This window comes from Raphanus sativus, chromosome 9, assembly GCF_000801105.2.
Source record: "Raphanus sativus cultivar WK10039 chromosome 9, ASM80110v3, whole genome shotgun sequence".
Lineage (NCBI taxonomy): Eukaryota > Viridiplantae > Streptophyta > Magnoliopsida > Brassicales > Brassicaceae > Raphanus > Raphanus sativus.
In genome coordinates, this window is record NC_079519.1 from 9826031 (window position 1) to 9840804 (window position 14774).

Consider the following 14774-nt stretch of genomic DNA (forward strand, 5'->3'; position numbering starts at 1 on the left):
TCATTTTATTTAATAAAAAATTAAATATATAAACGAGTTTAAATTTTAATTATGTTTCTAATTTTTATTTTTTTTTATTTTTTTTATTTTTTATGTTTTAAAAAATATTTTATAATCGAAATAATAACGAAAATTATACTCTATTAAAAAAGTATTTAATTGCAGATAGAAATGCGCTATCGTAGCGGAAGAAAAGATAGAAGTGCTAAAAACCGTTATCTAAAGTGCTTGACCTATTATCACGGGCGATGATACAGCGTTTCATAAACTGCTATCGTATCGATAGATAACGTTTTTCGTCTGCTAATAAAAGCCATTTTTCTTGTAGTGACTACAAGAAAACATCCTTCCCTTCGATGAGATTTACTGATAAATTCTATTATCGGAAATGTTACGTCGGAATTTTGATAACTTAGCGATGACATGCAAATCTTGTCGAAATCGTCTCAGAAGTTTCCGACGAATCAAATTTCTCGGTGTTTTATCAAAATGTGTTGTGTGCATTTTCGGTAATATAAAAATTTCTGAGGAACAAGGTTTGTCGGAATGTTCTCAGAAATTGTTCACTGTAATTTCTCAGTACAATCAAGCTTCCGACAATCGATTCTCTTCTGAGTACAGCCTTGGAAAACTGATATTTCTTTTGACGGAAAAGACTTTTGTTTTCTCTCGGGAATTACCAACTACAGATTATTCTTGGAACAAGGTTGAAAGATTTGACGGAAAATCGTGAGACAATATTGTAGCGTACATGTACGTCACGTGAAGTTGAAGGAAACCCGACCACTCCAATGATCCATCTCCAACGAAGAGAAATTATGGCTTTGAAGAAGAAATGATTTTATGGCCTTGTCAGTTCTATCCTACCTCACCTGTCCAAGACTTGCTACACATTTCACCGCAACCAATCCTCTACAAGTACATCCAGCCTCTGATTATGATGTTCCTAAAGTAATCAGATTGTGCAGTCAAACTCAGCAGCTTCATGTTCATCCGCCGCTAAGTTTGCGGAAGAATATTAAAGCCCACACCAAAGCCCATTTTATGATCCAATATGAAGTGTTTGGTAACCATGTAACTAGGGTTCCTTAAAACAATATAAATGTCGTTAGATGTTCAATGTCTGTAACTTTTGGCTGCCACTTAGAACAGCTTCTTTCTCTAAACCTTTATGATATCTATAAGATTTTTGTATTCTTGAAGACAAGTCTAAAGCTTTCCTTCTCTTTACTTTCTTGCAGTAAATAAAGCTTTAACAAGCTATCTCTATTTCTATTTTTCAATAAAGCTCTTATGAGCTCAATCTTTCTAGTTTCATAAACATTCTCAATTATCTCCAAAATATACAAAGGTAAAAACAAAAACAATATATTGATTAATAAGTCTTATTTACAAAGAAGCTACACAAGTTTACTTCGAACACAATAAAATTCACGAAAGACTTCAAAGGAAGAATCAGAGTAAAGTTAAGTTCAATACATCAGTTAAGATCTATCTACAGTTGAAGAAATTATCATTAAAAACACAATTAAGAACAATTTCCCACGCAACATTGTCCGAGCTATAGTCTATGTATTATGAACGCAGTTTTGATATTTTGGCAAACTAATAAAAATATTTATTACAAAAATATGAGAAAATAAAAACTATATGCAAGATTCAAATTTGAATCAGAGTATATCTCTCTTATTAAATACAACATAAATCAGAGTATTCCGCTCTTCTTATACTAATCCTACACACCATTATAATATATATCCTACGCACCTGATAGTTTATGAACACAAGAAAACTCTACAATATTTGATATTTACAACAATAAAATAATTAGTAAAATTTAAATGAATTATCCGCGTGTAGCGCGGAAAACGATCTAGTAAATAATAGAAACATAAGAAATCAATTGTTAATTGGAAAACATAATGATCATTTATAAATAAGTATTGGATCAATTATAAATTTAAAAACATTCTCGTCTAAAAACGGATCAAAATTTAGTATACAGTAGAACCTTTATGAATTAATACTCGATAAATTAATAACTCTCTAAATTAATAAATTATGTCGGTCCCAATTTAGGCCGATGTAAAATATGATAGAAATAGATAAAAATAATAAATAATAAAAATTTTAAAACTCTCACATAAATATATAGTTCTACTAAAATCATAAAGTAATAATCTATCAATATATATTTTATATATGTATAAACTAAACACTATATTGTTGGGTTTATATTCACAATGAAAATATATCCATGTTTCTTAACATTTCAATATATTTTGATAATATTTAGTAGAATTATATCAAAATTACATAACAATTCTACGAAACATAAAAAGATACACCAAATAAAATAATAAAACAATACGAAAGTTAAATTTCTAAAATTTTAATAATGTAAGTATGGTAAAATAAATTATTTTTATTTTATAAACAAAAATAGAAAAATTAGAAAAAGAAATCTAAAAAAAATTGTAAATTAATATCTCTATAAAATTAATGAAATTTTAAAATCTCAACATGATTAGTTTATAGAGGTTCTAATATATTATTATAATCTAATGTTTGGTTTAGTAATTATCCCACATCGGTTGTATATAATATATGTTTGTGTATATAACTTATTATTATGTTATAGATCTTTGTATTTTTGCTTCTTATGGTTAATGGCCAGAGCGATGAAATGAAGATTCCAGATTGCAGAAAACTTCATTTAGCTTCACAACAAATCCGGTTCACATCATGCTTCGGTATTCGGTTGGCCCGCTATAAAGGTAAGGCCACACACTATTATTATTATTATTATTATTATTATTATTTGAATGAATCTACACATTATTTAATTATTACGACTAAAAATCTATAAACTTCCAAATGGACAATTGATAAAAACACGGATAACTATAAGCTTTTAACCAAAAATCTTAAAACAATAGGTGAATTCACTCATGTATATTATATATTACTTGAATGACTTCAAAATTATCGATGTAGGATTTAACATATTAACACCTCCTCCTCATGTTCAGCATGAGCATCTGATGTGTGGAGTTTCTGTGGGATTATATTCACGGGTACCCTTACAATCGAAACGCGTTTTGATATCATGATAACTATAAGTTTTCAACCCAAAACCTTACGACAATAGGTGAATTGGTTCATATGTATTATATATTATTTGAATGATTTTGAAATTATCGATGTGGGATTTAACACACTAACAAACACCTCAACTACATTTATACAACAATTTAATACTAAAACATTTTTGTTATTCAATTTAATAATCCAGCTAATTCGTTTATCCATTATAATACATCAATTTTGAAATTTTAAATGGGCACATTTAAAAAACTTATGTATTAAAATTAGTAGAATAACAAGTTAAAGTATTAAACTGGATAACAACAAAATTTGGTTATTAAACAGCTAATAAAAATTTCGGTCAGATATTTTTATAGAATTTATGTGGAGAAATTTGAGCTAAATACAATCCTCATATATAAACTAGGAAACTTAAGGTCGAGGTCCATACTAGTCTTCAAAATATATTTTGTTATTTACAGAACTTATGGTGACAAGTTCACTCCTAATTTGTTATCTCTACGTTTTATTTGGTCAGATAACCCTCAACTAGTGAATCTAGTAGGAAAACTCAACAAAAAGTGACTTTTAAATACCCAACGAAAGAAAAGCATAGTTTCTTTTCCCACTTCACTGTTTGATTGAATAAACCGTATTACACTAAAAGTTAGGTCCAAAGCAAGAACAAGATGATGATGAGCAATTTCAAAAAGTATTTCAAAAGACGTGAAGAAGGATTATAAATCGCCTCCATGGGGTCGTTTCTTATAAAACTAGTTTATTCATGAACCAAAAGTATAAACTACAACAAATAAGTCTTCACATATATAGGTTTTTTTTTTTTTTTGGAACTCTTCACATATATATAGGTATAATCCATAAATCAATTAATAAAAGCTTTTATCTTGCATTTCACACTTCTCTTTTCCATTTGAGGTCCCTTCGCTTTTGTCACACAATAATGTGAGTTGAGAATTGACAATATAGATAGTGGACGAAGCTAACATTTAATATGCATTTAGAGCTATTTTCTATGATCATGTTTTAAACAAAACGTACTACGGCTATTTTACAAGAGATAACCCTATGATAGAGTACGGTTCCTCGAAGATCCATTACTTTTTGAATATATGAATAATCACTTCTATTAGCTCTCCGAATATTACAATTATACGATTTAATATGTTTATATCTAAGAGAGTACTACAAACCTTTAATAAAAATGATCTTGACATTTTACCAAAAAAATAAAAAAACCTTTAATAAAAATACAATTGTGACATCTAGACATTTGGATGCATTATGCATACACGAGTTGCTCTATCTTTCCTTAGCGTAAAAGGAACGGCTGCATAAAGACACAAAAAGCTCCCCCCATGAAATGATTGAGATGCTTCCACGATTTTTTATAATCTTCTTTTTCCTCTATAAATTTATATATTTCCTCTGAAAAAGGCAATTGATTCCTCATGTCTACTATAACAATAACACATTTAGACAAATTTTCTACTCTGTTTATCCGATTGTATTTCTACTTTTACCATTTAGCATTTACACATCACACTGCTAAATTTAGATTTAATGATATATCTATCTATATTATTAAAAAAGAAGTACACTTTAAAAATGCTCCTTAATTTTTCAAGTTATTTACAATGGCATGCCACTGAGAATATTAATTAAATTTTCTATAAAAATGTTTGTCTTAACCAGTTTATTAAATGTGTTTTTATCACTTTATTTTTTTATGGGGATAGTTTCTATTTTAATACTTGTCTTTTCCAGTTTAGTTAATGTGTTGTCCTAAAACAAAATTTAACTTCTCTTATATTAAATAAATTTCGAAATTATATATTTGTTATCATAAAAAAAATCTAAGATATTAATTTCGAAATTATTTATTGTCGAAAAATAAATTTTAACATCCATTCTCTATTAAAATAATTTCAAGATAAAATTGAATTTCTCTTTTCATCTAAACCAATGTTTATTCACCTCAAATAGAGCTAGGTCTCAATAAGTCTAAAAAATTATCGTATGAATAAATTTTCTACCTTAATGTTATATGTATAGTTTCAACTTTTTCTCATATATAACACTAAGATGTACCTGTATAAAAATCAGTGTAAATCATTAATCTATGTAAAATATTACCGATCTACATATATATTTATCTATGTTTACGCTTCCAACCAACTACACAAATCGACTGTTGTTAACTTTTCTCAAAAAAAAAAACAAATCAAATCGATTTTTCTTATACTTTCACAACAAACCAAATCAATCATTTTAGAACACAATCAAAATATCTTTATTACTCTATCAAATCTATAATCAATATCAAATATTAATTAACTTTAATATAGTGACATGATTTTCGCTAACTATCTATATTTAGCTAATAAATAATATATGTTTTTTTCTAGTAAAATCTGTTTAACTAAACTTGCAGAGTACTCAATATTAAATATAAGATTAAGTAAATGGTTAAGAATGAGGCAATTGCCTATATTCTTGCTAACTACATTATTTTTAGGAAACAATTGATTTGTTTTATAAATGTTATGGACATTTATTAATTAACTAGGCGTAACTAGACATGCAAATAATAGAGTTATTCTTGGATTCACCCCCTAGGTTCACCAACCAATAGAAAATTGTCATTTTAGATTTATTATCTTTTAGTTAAGTAAACAAATAATTTGTCAAATTATATTATCTTTTCAAAATAAAATGTTTTTTAAAAAAAAAAATATAAAAACGAATTGAAAAAAATTAAAGTTGTCAACAAAATACTAAACCCTAAACTCTAATACTAAACCCTAGACTCTAATCTTAAACCCTAAACCCTTGGAAAACACTAAACATGTTGTCAACAAAACACGAAACCCTAAACTCTAATCCTAAACCCTAAACTCTTAGGTAAACCCTAAACCCTTGGGTAAACCTTAACCTTTGGAAAAACACTAAACATTTAGATAAATTCTAAACTATAAATCTTGAACACTAAATTCTAAATCTTATAAATAAATATTTTTTTAAATAATCTTTTCTGAGAACTATTTTTATTTTTATTTATTTAATCTTTTTATTTATTTAAAAGCATAATATAATTGGCCAAGTTATTTTGTTTCCTTAATTAAAAGATACTAGATTTAAAATGACAATTTGCTATTGGTTGGTGAACCTAAAGGTTCACCATAGGGACTGAACCCAAGAAAAAGTCCAAACAATATACAACTTTGAAACATAATGAAAAATAAACCAATTATTTCAAAAGAGATTTAATTACTCCATACCTTGATTCGTAAAGAAAAAACATCAGATTCACAAAGATAAAACATTAGACCTTCGATTAATGAGTTTTGAAATCGTCATCGCCATGGGAGAACACCGAAGTCGAGATATTTCTTTTTTTCATTTTCACAATTTTTTTCTAAACACCGAACGGTTACAAAACAAAATTGTCGGTTAGAATAAGAGAGGGGTCATGAGCCACTAGACCAACTTAATTTGATCTAAAACACTATGGCCCTAACAAAAAATGTAATAACAATGAGCCGATTAAATTTATTTATATATGACTCAAAGTCATTTATTTCAACGTATTTTAAATTAACTAAATTGATTTATATATTTCATATCTAATTTATCATTGTTTCATTTTAAGCTTTCTTTATATAATAAAAAATATTTTTCACACATTTGATTGTTTTCTAAAAACTCAAAAAAAATTCAATGTATCACAAGTAACTATTAACAAATACATCATTTAGTGTAAATCAAAAATTAAAAAATAAAATAAACACTCGCCCGATGGTCTAGTTCTATTTAAAAAGAGGTATACAACTTCAGTTATATGTGATATTTCAATTCAGATTATCTCATAAAAGGTCATCATATTTAATTGTCCAAACATTTGTTTTCTTATTAAAATTATCTAAAGACCCATATATACTTGATTCATTTGAAAATAATCTTAACTTGATATTCTCGGTTTATATATAGTTTTTCAACTTGATATTATCTAGATGTTATAAAGATATTACCTATAATTTATTTTCTGGTTTTACTAACAACTCTAACGTATAGGTCTAGTGTTTTCATGTTTTGAGGATGTTCTTCTATTTGAGTTTGTCAGGTATTTCCATAATAATATATTGATATTTATTAACCACACTAATGGTAAAATAAAAATATAAAACATTATATAATATTAATATGGGATAAGGCACATAAAAACTATTATAAAATAATACAATACATAACACAAAATTTTCTTTTAGTTTGTCATATAAATTAAATTTTGGCTCATATAAAATTGAATCAAATTCTAGTTAACGGTTAGAATTCATTAAAACTTTGGTCAATCTCCAACTCCAATCATACCTTTATAACCAAAAGAGTTAGATTTATATTTACTCTAGGAAAGGAAAACAAAGAAAAAAGATCAGGTTAATACATTTCTCGAGTATGACGTTCTTTTTATACATATTATGTATTATCCTGCTATTATAAAATAACTGTGAAAAGCTGCTTTTCCTGGAAGGAAAAGATCTAAGCTTTTCATAGGATGAGACTTTTAAAGCAATTGGAGGAGTTGATTCTTGTCCTTGAATTAGTTTGGTAGTATACAATTTTCTCATTTTAAATAAGAAAATAATTTCAAAACAAATAAATAATAATAATACGGCGCATGTCTCATGTAAATACTACAAACCGAGCTGGCGAGCGTATAAAAGTTTATTCCGACGAAAGGATCTCCCGACCGTGCTTCATTCACATATGATATTAACATAAGACTCGTGCTCGTCTTCCCTTTTTTCCCGTCGCTCGTGCTCTTCTTGTGTATATTGATGTGAATAAGAATTCTTCATAATAAAGTTCTCAAAAAGAAAGTTCTATTATATGGATTTTATTGTTATCAATATTGCTGGGAAAGTTCGAACCAAATTTCGTAAACAATTTCTAAACTCACTTTCTATTATAGTTTAGGCTAATAACAACAGAGCGAAACTAAAAAGAATCTTACTTATTTGTTAAAAGAAATCAGGGATACTAAGCCAATTAAAAGAGAATATTGGACCTAAATAAACAAATTTGTTGACATTCAAAATTCTAGTCTACTTAAAAGAGGGACATCATATCTAAGACTTTTGACACAACATAGACAGCTTCTTGAAACCAAAATGTTTGTTCAACTATTTTTTGTATCATTATTACACAGTAGTTATCTCTTGTTAACCGCCTAAGTCTTAAAGCCTCCATGTTTGGTTTCTTTTTAAATAATAAACCCATTTAAGCTTAAGTGCTTATTGCTTTCTACTTTCAACACTTGTCTCCTTATTTAACACCCTTTACCATCTCTCCTTTTTTCCTCAGACTTCCTTCTTCATCCTCCCTAGAGCTCTCCAAATGTCTCAAATCTCCGAAACTTCTCCAAAGCATTGCGCCAAGAAAGGAGGGATTAACATCAACAACCGTCGACGCAAGAAACTCTTCTTCACATTCTCAACTTTCTTCAGCGGCCTTCTCCTCATCATCTTCCTCATCTGGCTTACCCTCCATCCCGCAAAACCCGAGTTCTCCCTCACAGAAGCCGATATCTACACCCTCAACCTTTCCTCCTCCGCCACTCATCTCCTCAACTCCTCAATCCAGCTCACTCTCCTCTCCAAGAACCCTAACAAAAAAGTTGGAATCTACTACGACAAGCTACTCGTATACGCAGCTTACAGAGGGCAACAAATAACATCAGAAGCTTCTCTACCACCTTTTTATCAATCCCACGAAGAAATCAATCTTTTGACAGCCTTTCTTCAAGGGAATGAGCTACCCGTTGCTCAGTCTTTTGGCTACCAAATCGTTCGTGATCGGGCAGTCGGTAAAGTAATCATTGGTATGAAGATGGACGGGAAGCTAAGGTGGAAGATCGGGACGTTTGTCTCTGGTGCGTACCGGTTTAATGTGAACTGTGTTGCAATCGTTGCTTTTGGACCGAACATGACCACTGATCCATTACCTTCAATACAAGGGACTCGTTGCTCTACCGATATAATAAGATATACTGAATAATCAACAATTGATATACACTATAGTTTCTTTTGCTGTATTTTTAATGATGCTTTTGTGCTGGTAATTAGTACTACTTGTAAAGCTATAATTGAACTGTTTGTATAGAACTATATAAAGGGCATATCTTTGGTTTAAAGAAGAGGAAAGTTGATATGGTGGCTATAGGCATGCAGGAGCAATGGTTTTGCCGTATAAGCCAAGCAATTCACATGATTATTCCCCCCATCTCTTCAATAATTCATGGTGGATGTATCTTTATGAGCTCCACGCATAAAGATTTGAGATTGTTGGGTCCATATATTGTGGGTGTGTCCTGAAATCCATTTACTTTTGTATTTCTAATGATTTACTCTACTTTTGGGAAAAAGTCCAGTAAAGCGCATTTGTCCTCATGAAGTTTCTATGTTTCTCCTGAGATTCATTGATTCATCAGGACTCGAATATCCAATAAATTTTGCAATTGAATAAGATGTTCTTGTGAGAATAGATTCGTTATGTTCATTATTTATTCTATTCTTGAGACAACCTTTCTACCAACTAAACAGCAGTTTATTAAAATAGTATGACTGAGACAAGAGTCAATGATATCAAAAGTTGGAACAGAGGAGAAGCAATATGATATAAAAGTTTACAGATGCATAATAATGAACTTTTGCCAATATAAAGTCAGAAAGAGTAAACAGAACTGACAATGAGAATGTAACAGAACAAGAAGCTCTCTGTTTCTTAGATTGAGATTTCGTTTAATGCAGATGGGTGCTAATTAAGAGAATATTGGTTACACTCATTCTTGAATATGGAAAAACTAAAAACTATATTATTTTCATATTAATACCACACATTTTGATGGTAAAAAGAATAACAGTTAACACACAATTCTATAGATTATGATCCATGTTATCCTTAAAGATAAAATAAAAATTGACAGACGAAGAATGAGCAAAATACCAGTAATGTATTATAACGAGAAAGTATCTCTCCGAATAATTAATCGAATTTGGGATTCTTGAGACTGAACCGTATTAGTTTGATTGATTATTCCTAGCACCAAGATAAGCATAGACAATTTCTGTAAATTGTTGGAAGTAACTCTGAGATCTTTGGTTCCTGTTCTCCAAGGACCAAGACAAACCTGCTATACATACCTTTATTTCAAAAGAAACTATAATTCTGCTGGAGATTCGAAGAGATTAAAAAATCTAGTAACATTTTCTTTTCGCCACACAGGTCTCTTTATAAAAACAAATAGGCAAAAATCATGCAAGGACAAGGATATAGAGAGATCAACTGTATTGTTTAATCATATAGGATATGTTAAAACATCCAAAATTGAAATTCTGTTCTTTTAACAAACCTTTTATCAGATTAACAAATACATTCAATGACGATGCTGATGCGATCTCTTAAATGATCAAATATCTTTCTTTTTGTCCGTCGAAGCCATCATCTAGTACGATGTAAGGAGAGTTTACATTCAACCGTTTTAATATAACTTTTATTTATTAGGCATTAGGGAGCTGATTAACTTGTCAAACTCTAAGCCGTTTGATGCCAAGAAAAAAAAACTCTAAATGGTAATTCGGTAACTCCAGAAAGGTCAAATAGTCAATCGCATTTAGATATGGTGATCGCCATTAATCATTTCATACATTAGATAGGTATATACCACGAAGTATTAGACAAGACATGTTTTGGATCAAATGGTCGGTCCAAAATTTATTTTTTTAATGTGCAAGACCGACCCATAATGCAACACGTGTTATGATTACCAAGACTTCATCTCTAATTTTCCCAAGGTTTTTATGAGTCGATTTTTAATGATCCGCATCTGTTACATTCCCACCAACTTTTGTCACCATCCACTCCATATTAAACACAGCCCATACTTTTAAATAATTGAAAACCTTTATATAAATATTCGAACGAATCCTCTTCGTGTTTCTTTGTATCTATAAACACATAAATAAGAAGCTGAATTTCACAACTTGTCACTAAATTAGAGGATCTGCGTCCCAAGGAAGATTCACAACAATGAAGAAGAGACTGAATTTGAAGCAATTTCTGGTGACTCTCTCTGATGCATGTTTGTGCATAAATCATGTTGAGAGTAACGAGATTCAAGATACTAGCACAGACATCAAGGAAGGAGTTATATGTCCCGAGGATGAATCGGTGTTCGTAGACAAAGCTAACGTAGAAGGAAGAAGAATCAAAGTGGTGATAACTAGGAAACAGCTGGATCTCTTGTTGGCGAAGCAAGTTTCATTAGAGCAGTTGGGTTTTGTGAACGAGAGAATATTTCTCAGATCTTTTAGGAAAAATAAGTGGAAACCATTGCTCGAGTCTATCCATGAAACACCTGAATTGTAAGGATTGGGTGTTTAGTTTTTTTTAACACCTGAACCGATGATGATGATATTTGTAAATATATGTTTGTAAATGACTTGTAGTGTACGCATCATAAAGTCATCTTGTACGTCGGTGTTGTTTTTAGTAAAAAGAAAGTTTTCAGTAATAGGCGAGCAGGGGAAAACAGAGCAAGACAGACGAGTCCTTTCTCGGTTTGGTCCAAATATCCAATGATTGATAGATTCATTTGCCTTCACATGTCTCTTTTTAAAGACAAGAATATATGTTTAGAGAAATATAACTTTAATGCAAAAATATTCGTACAACACTGACGTACCCAATTAGTGAAGGTGAATGAATCTATATCGTTGTAAGTTTGACCAGAGTTGAAATATGATTCATAACTTGTATCAAATGATGTAATCTTACCTCAGATATGTAACTTTTGGTTTGCGTTATCTTTCATTTAGAATGTTACACCTAACGAGACAGGACAGTGACATGATTCAGTATGCACCACTAGTTACAAGGATCGCTGAAACTTATGCTGTGTTGAATTTTTGTTACCATTACGTTGAGACATATTTCCTTCACCAAGATGGCGCTTGATGACATGACGAGCTTCTTTTTTACATTAATAGCCTTGTTGTTAGTGAACTGCACCTTCCAACTTGATAGGATAGGAGGAGCTGGTCATACCTATTTGCAGATTTTGCTTTTGCATGCTGCGTCAGGCGGAAACATCAACATATCTATGAGTAGCTACCGCAAGCAAAAACACACATCAATCGCAATAGCTACTTGCTTAATTAGGAAAGAAGAAAATTCATTCAAACCTTAGGGAGGCGTGGAGGTTGTAGTAGTAGTAACCTCAGACAAATTTTCTTGTTACGACAATAAATTGTCAGAGAAACAATGAGTATACTGAGACGGAAAAATTCTATTACAAATTCTCTAAACACGAATATTATTCTGTTCGACTAAAAACATAGGAACTCAAAATCTGTTGGAGAAAAACACAGTAACAACAAAGAAAATCTCACAACGTCTTGCTTCTGTCTTATTTCCAAAAGATCGCCTCCAAATCATATTTATTCTACTTTAATCCTGAATCAATCAATCATTCCTCAAAGGTCTTCCTTTTCTTACCAGAATCCCCAACAGCAAGATCACGCTTCTTCTTTTCCAGCTTTAAACTATCCTCATCTTGCACACAGTGATATATGAGCTGATGAGTCGACCATTTCTTTTGCCCCCAGCTACAAATATTCTTAAGAGAATCATACTCCGAGGGCAGACTAGCGAGTAAAATACTTGCCACAACATCATCTGGAATATGCATCCCGAGTTGCTTCATCTTAGCAGCAACACTCATCTTCGTCATAATATACTCCCTAACACTCTCTTCCGGCTGTTTCCTCATGGAGGAAAACTCGTCCAGCACAATCTCCACCTCTGACTTCACGTTTTTCTCATAGCATTTCTCAACCGCAGCTAAATACTCTCTGGATGTAGTAACGTCCTCAGGAACAACGCCTCTGAATTGCTGCGGGATACGGATTCTCATTATCATCAAACTTATGCGGTTGGAACGTTCCCATTGCTTGGTTTCTTCAATCTGTTTGGAAGGATCGGGATGTTCTTCCCTGAGGGAGATGTCAAGATCCATGAGGGCAAGCAAGTAACAGATGTTCTTTCCATTCCGTAAAGTTCGATCCGTTTAGCATCGGGATCGAGTCCACATTGGAAAACGCATATGTAAATCCCAACGCTGAAATATTGGAGCGTTAATATGATAGCGAAAGTGGAATACAATTGTTGAAAAGAATTAGACATAAAACCCTAATTTTGAACATAGAATGTGAAAGCAACATTCAAGAACGGCACTAAGAGTCTAAGATTCAGGCTTCTGGATTATTAAGGCAGTTTCCAAGGTACTTACCATTTTAAGTGAATGAATTAAAAAGATAATTTGATGTAACAAAACATTGAATCTAACGGCTGATAGATCGTCTGTCATCTTCGGAAAATCAAGCTCTTGATGACCAGACAAAACGGAAAAAAGACACAGTCACAAAATACCCTGATCATCGATCTTAAGCTTATTAGGGCTTGAAAGATCTATTACATAACCGATGATTATGTCAAAAAATTGATTAATTGACCATAAAATTCACATGTGTTTCCCCAAAAGAATTCAGAAAATATGACTAACCACCAGGACACTGTTTTGGAAAACGATGATTTTGCTTTCGGTTAGGAATAGACAATTGGTTCGTATTAGAAGAAAAAAAATCCGTAAACCGGAGTTGTGAGTTCCTCCACATGGGTTCATAGCTGTGAGTTAACATTTCGGCATCGCCAGGGACAGAGGATCGACATGTGGCAACACGTGACTAGTCTGGACCATTTCTATGGGGTCAGGATACCTCTGTATAATTCAAAAAAAAAGAAAAAAAAAACCCGTAAGAAACCTAATCATCCTGATCTGGAAAACATAGACTATATACCTGGATTCATGACTTCTATTGTGGGGTTCTGATTGAAGCCTTTCCTTAATTACTGCGAAGTGTGGTGGCTATGTATGTTTAGAAATTGATGGCGACGAAATATCTATCTAGGGTTGTGTTTTATAAGCAGTGGGGATTATTGTTACTAGGCAAAACAAAATTGGGAATTTGCCGTACACACAGGTTATTGGATAATTACCATTCAGAGTACTATTTTTTGTAATTAGAGAATTTGCCGAAATCTCTAGGATGTGTTTTGAACTCTTTTTTTAAATACGACACAGCGCCTACACTCCAGAAACAAACAGCCTATTCTATATTCATACATACCCTCCACATACATGTGTATACTATACCATATCCATGCATGATAGGATTTATCACACGAGTATGAGTGGCACCTTTACATACATGATGCAGTTATAATCCTAGATTTTGATTCGTATTTTAGAATCACCAATATATTTTTGAAATTAAATAGTTTTTATACGAACTTTTATATAAGATAGTATATAAATCTGCCCATAAATCTAATCACATTTATCCGAAACCGATAAACTGAACCATATCAGACCGGAAATGAAACTAAAATTGTACCAAATTTCATAAATAGCCAAATGTATCCTATATCTCTGTAACTAAGGAACAAACAAAATCAAGAACTAAATGGGTAACTAAACTTTTAAAATACAAATTATATACCTACATATATTAATTATATTCAATATCCAAACAACCAAATATCCTAAAAAT

At 31.2% G+C, this 14774-nt stretch overlaps 3 protein-coding genes across 3 annotated transcripts; 2 read left to right on the forward strand and 1 right to left on the reverse strand.

The window, feature by feature from the left end:
* Positions 1 to 8296: 8296 nt before the first annotated feature.
* On the forward strand, positions 8297 to 9301 carry LOC108825818 (NDR1/HIN1-like protein 26). Its single transcript, XM_018599169.2, has one exon. The coding sequence runs from the start codon at positions 8503 to 8505 to the stop codon at positions 9160 to 9162; it is 660 nt and encodes a 219-aa protein (XP_018454671.2). The 5' UTR covers positions 8297 to 8502; the 3' UTR covers positions 9163 to 9301.
* A 1804-nt stretch (positions 9302 to 11105) lies between these two features.
* Positions 11106 to 11765, forward strand: LOC108826628 (uncharacterized). Its single transcript, XM_018600014.2, has one exon. It carries the CDS (start codon positions 11194 to 11196, stop codon positions 11530 to 11532), a length of 339 nt encoding a protein of 112 aa, XP_018455516.1. The 5' UTR covers positions 11106 to 11193; the 3' UTR covers positions 11533 to 11765.
* An 827-nt stretch (positions 11766 to 12592) lies between these two features.
* LOC108838392 (uncharacterized) lies at positions 12593 to 13438 on the reverse strand. The gene has a single exon (XM_056994283.1). The coding sequence runs from the start codon at positions 13178 to 13180 to the stop codon at positions 12632 to 12634; it is 549 nt and encodes a 182-aa protein (XP_056850263.1). The 5' UTR covers positions 13181 to 13438; the 3' UTR covers positions 12593 to 12631.
* Positions 13439 to 14774: the final 1336 nt, after the last annotated feature.

Coding starts and splice junctions, on each gene's coding strand:
- LOC108825818 (XM_018599169.2), top strand. CDS start 8,503: ATGTCTCAAATCTCCGAAACTTCTCCAAAGCATTGCGCCAAGAAAGGA.
- LOC108826628 (XM_018600014.2), top strand. CDS start 11,194: ATGAAGAAGAGACTGAATTTGAAGCAATTTCTGGTGACTCTCTCTGAT.
- LOC108838392 (XM_056994283.1), bottom strand. CDS start 13,180: ATGGATCTTGACATCTCCCTCAGGGAAGAACATCCCGATCCTTCCAAA.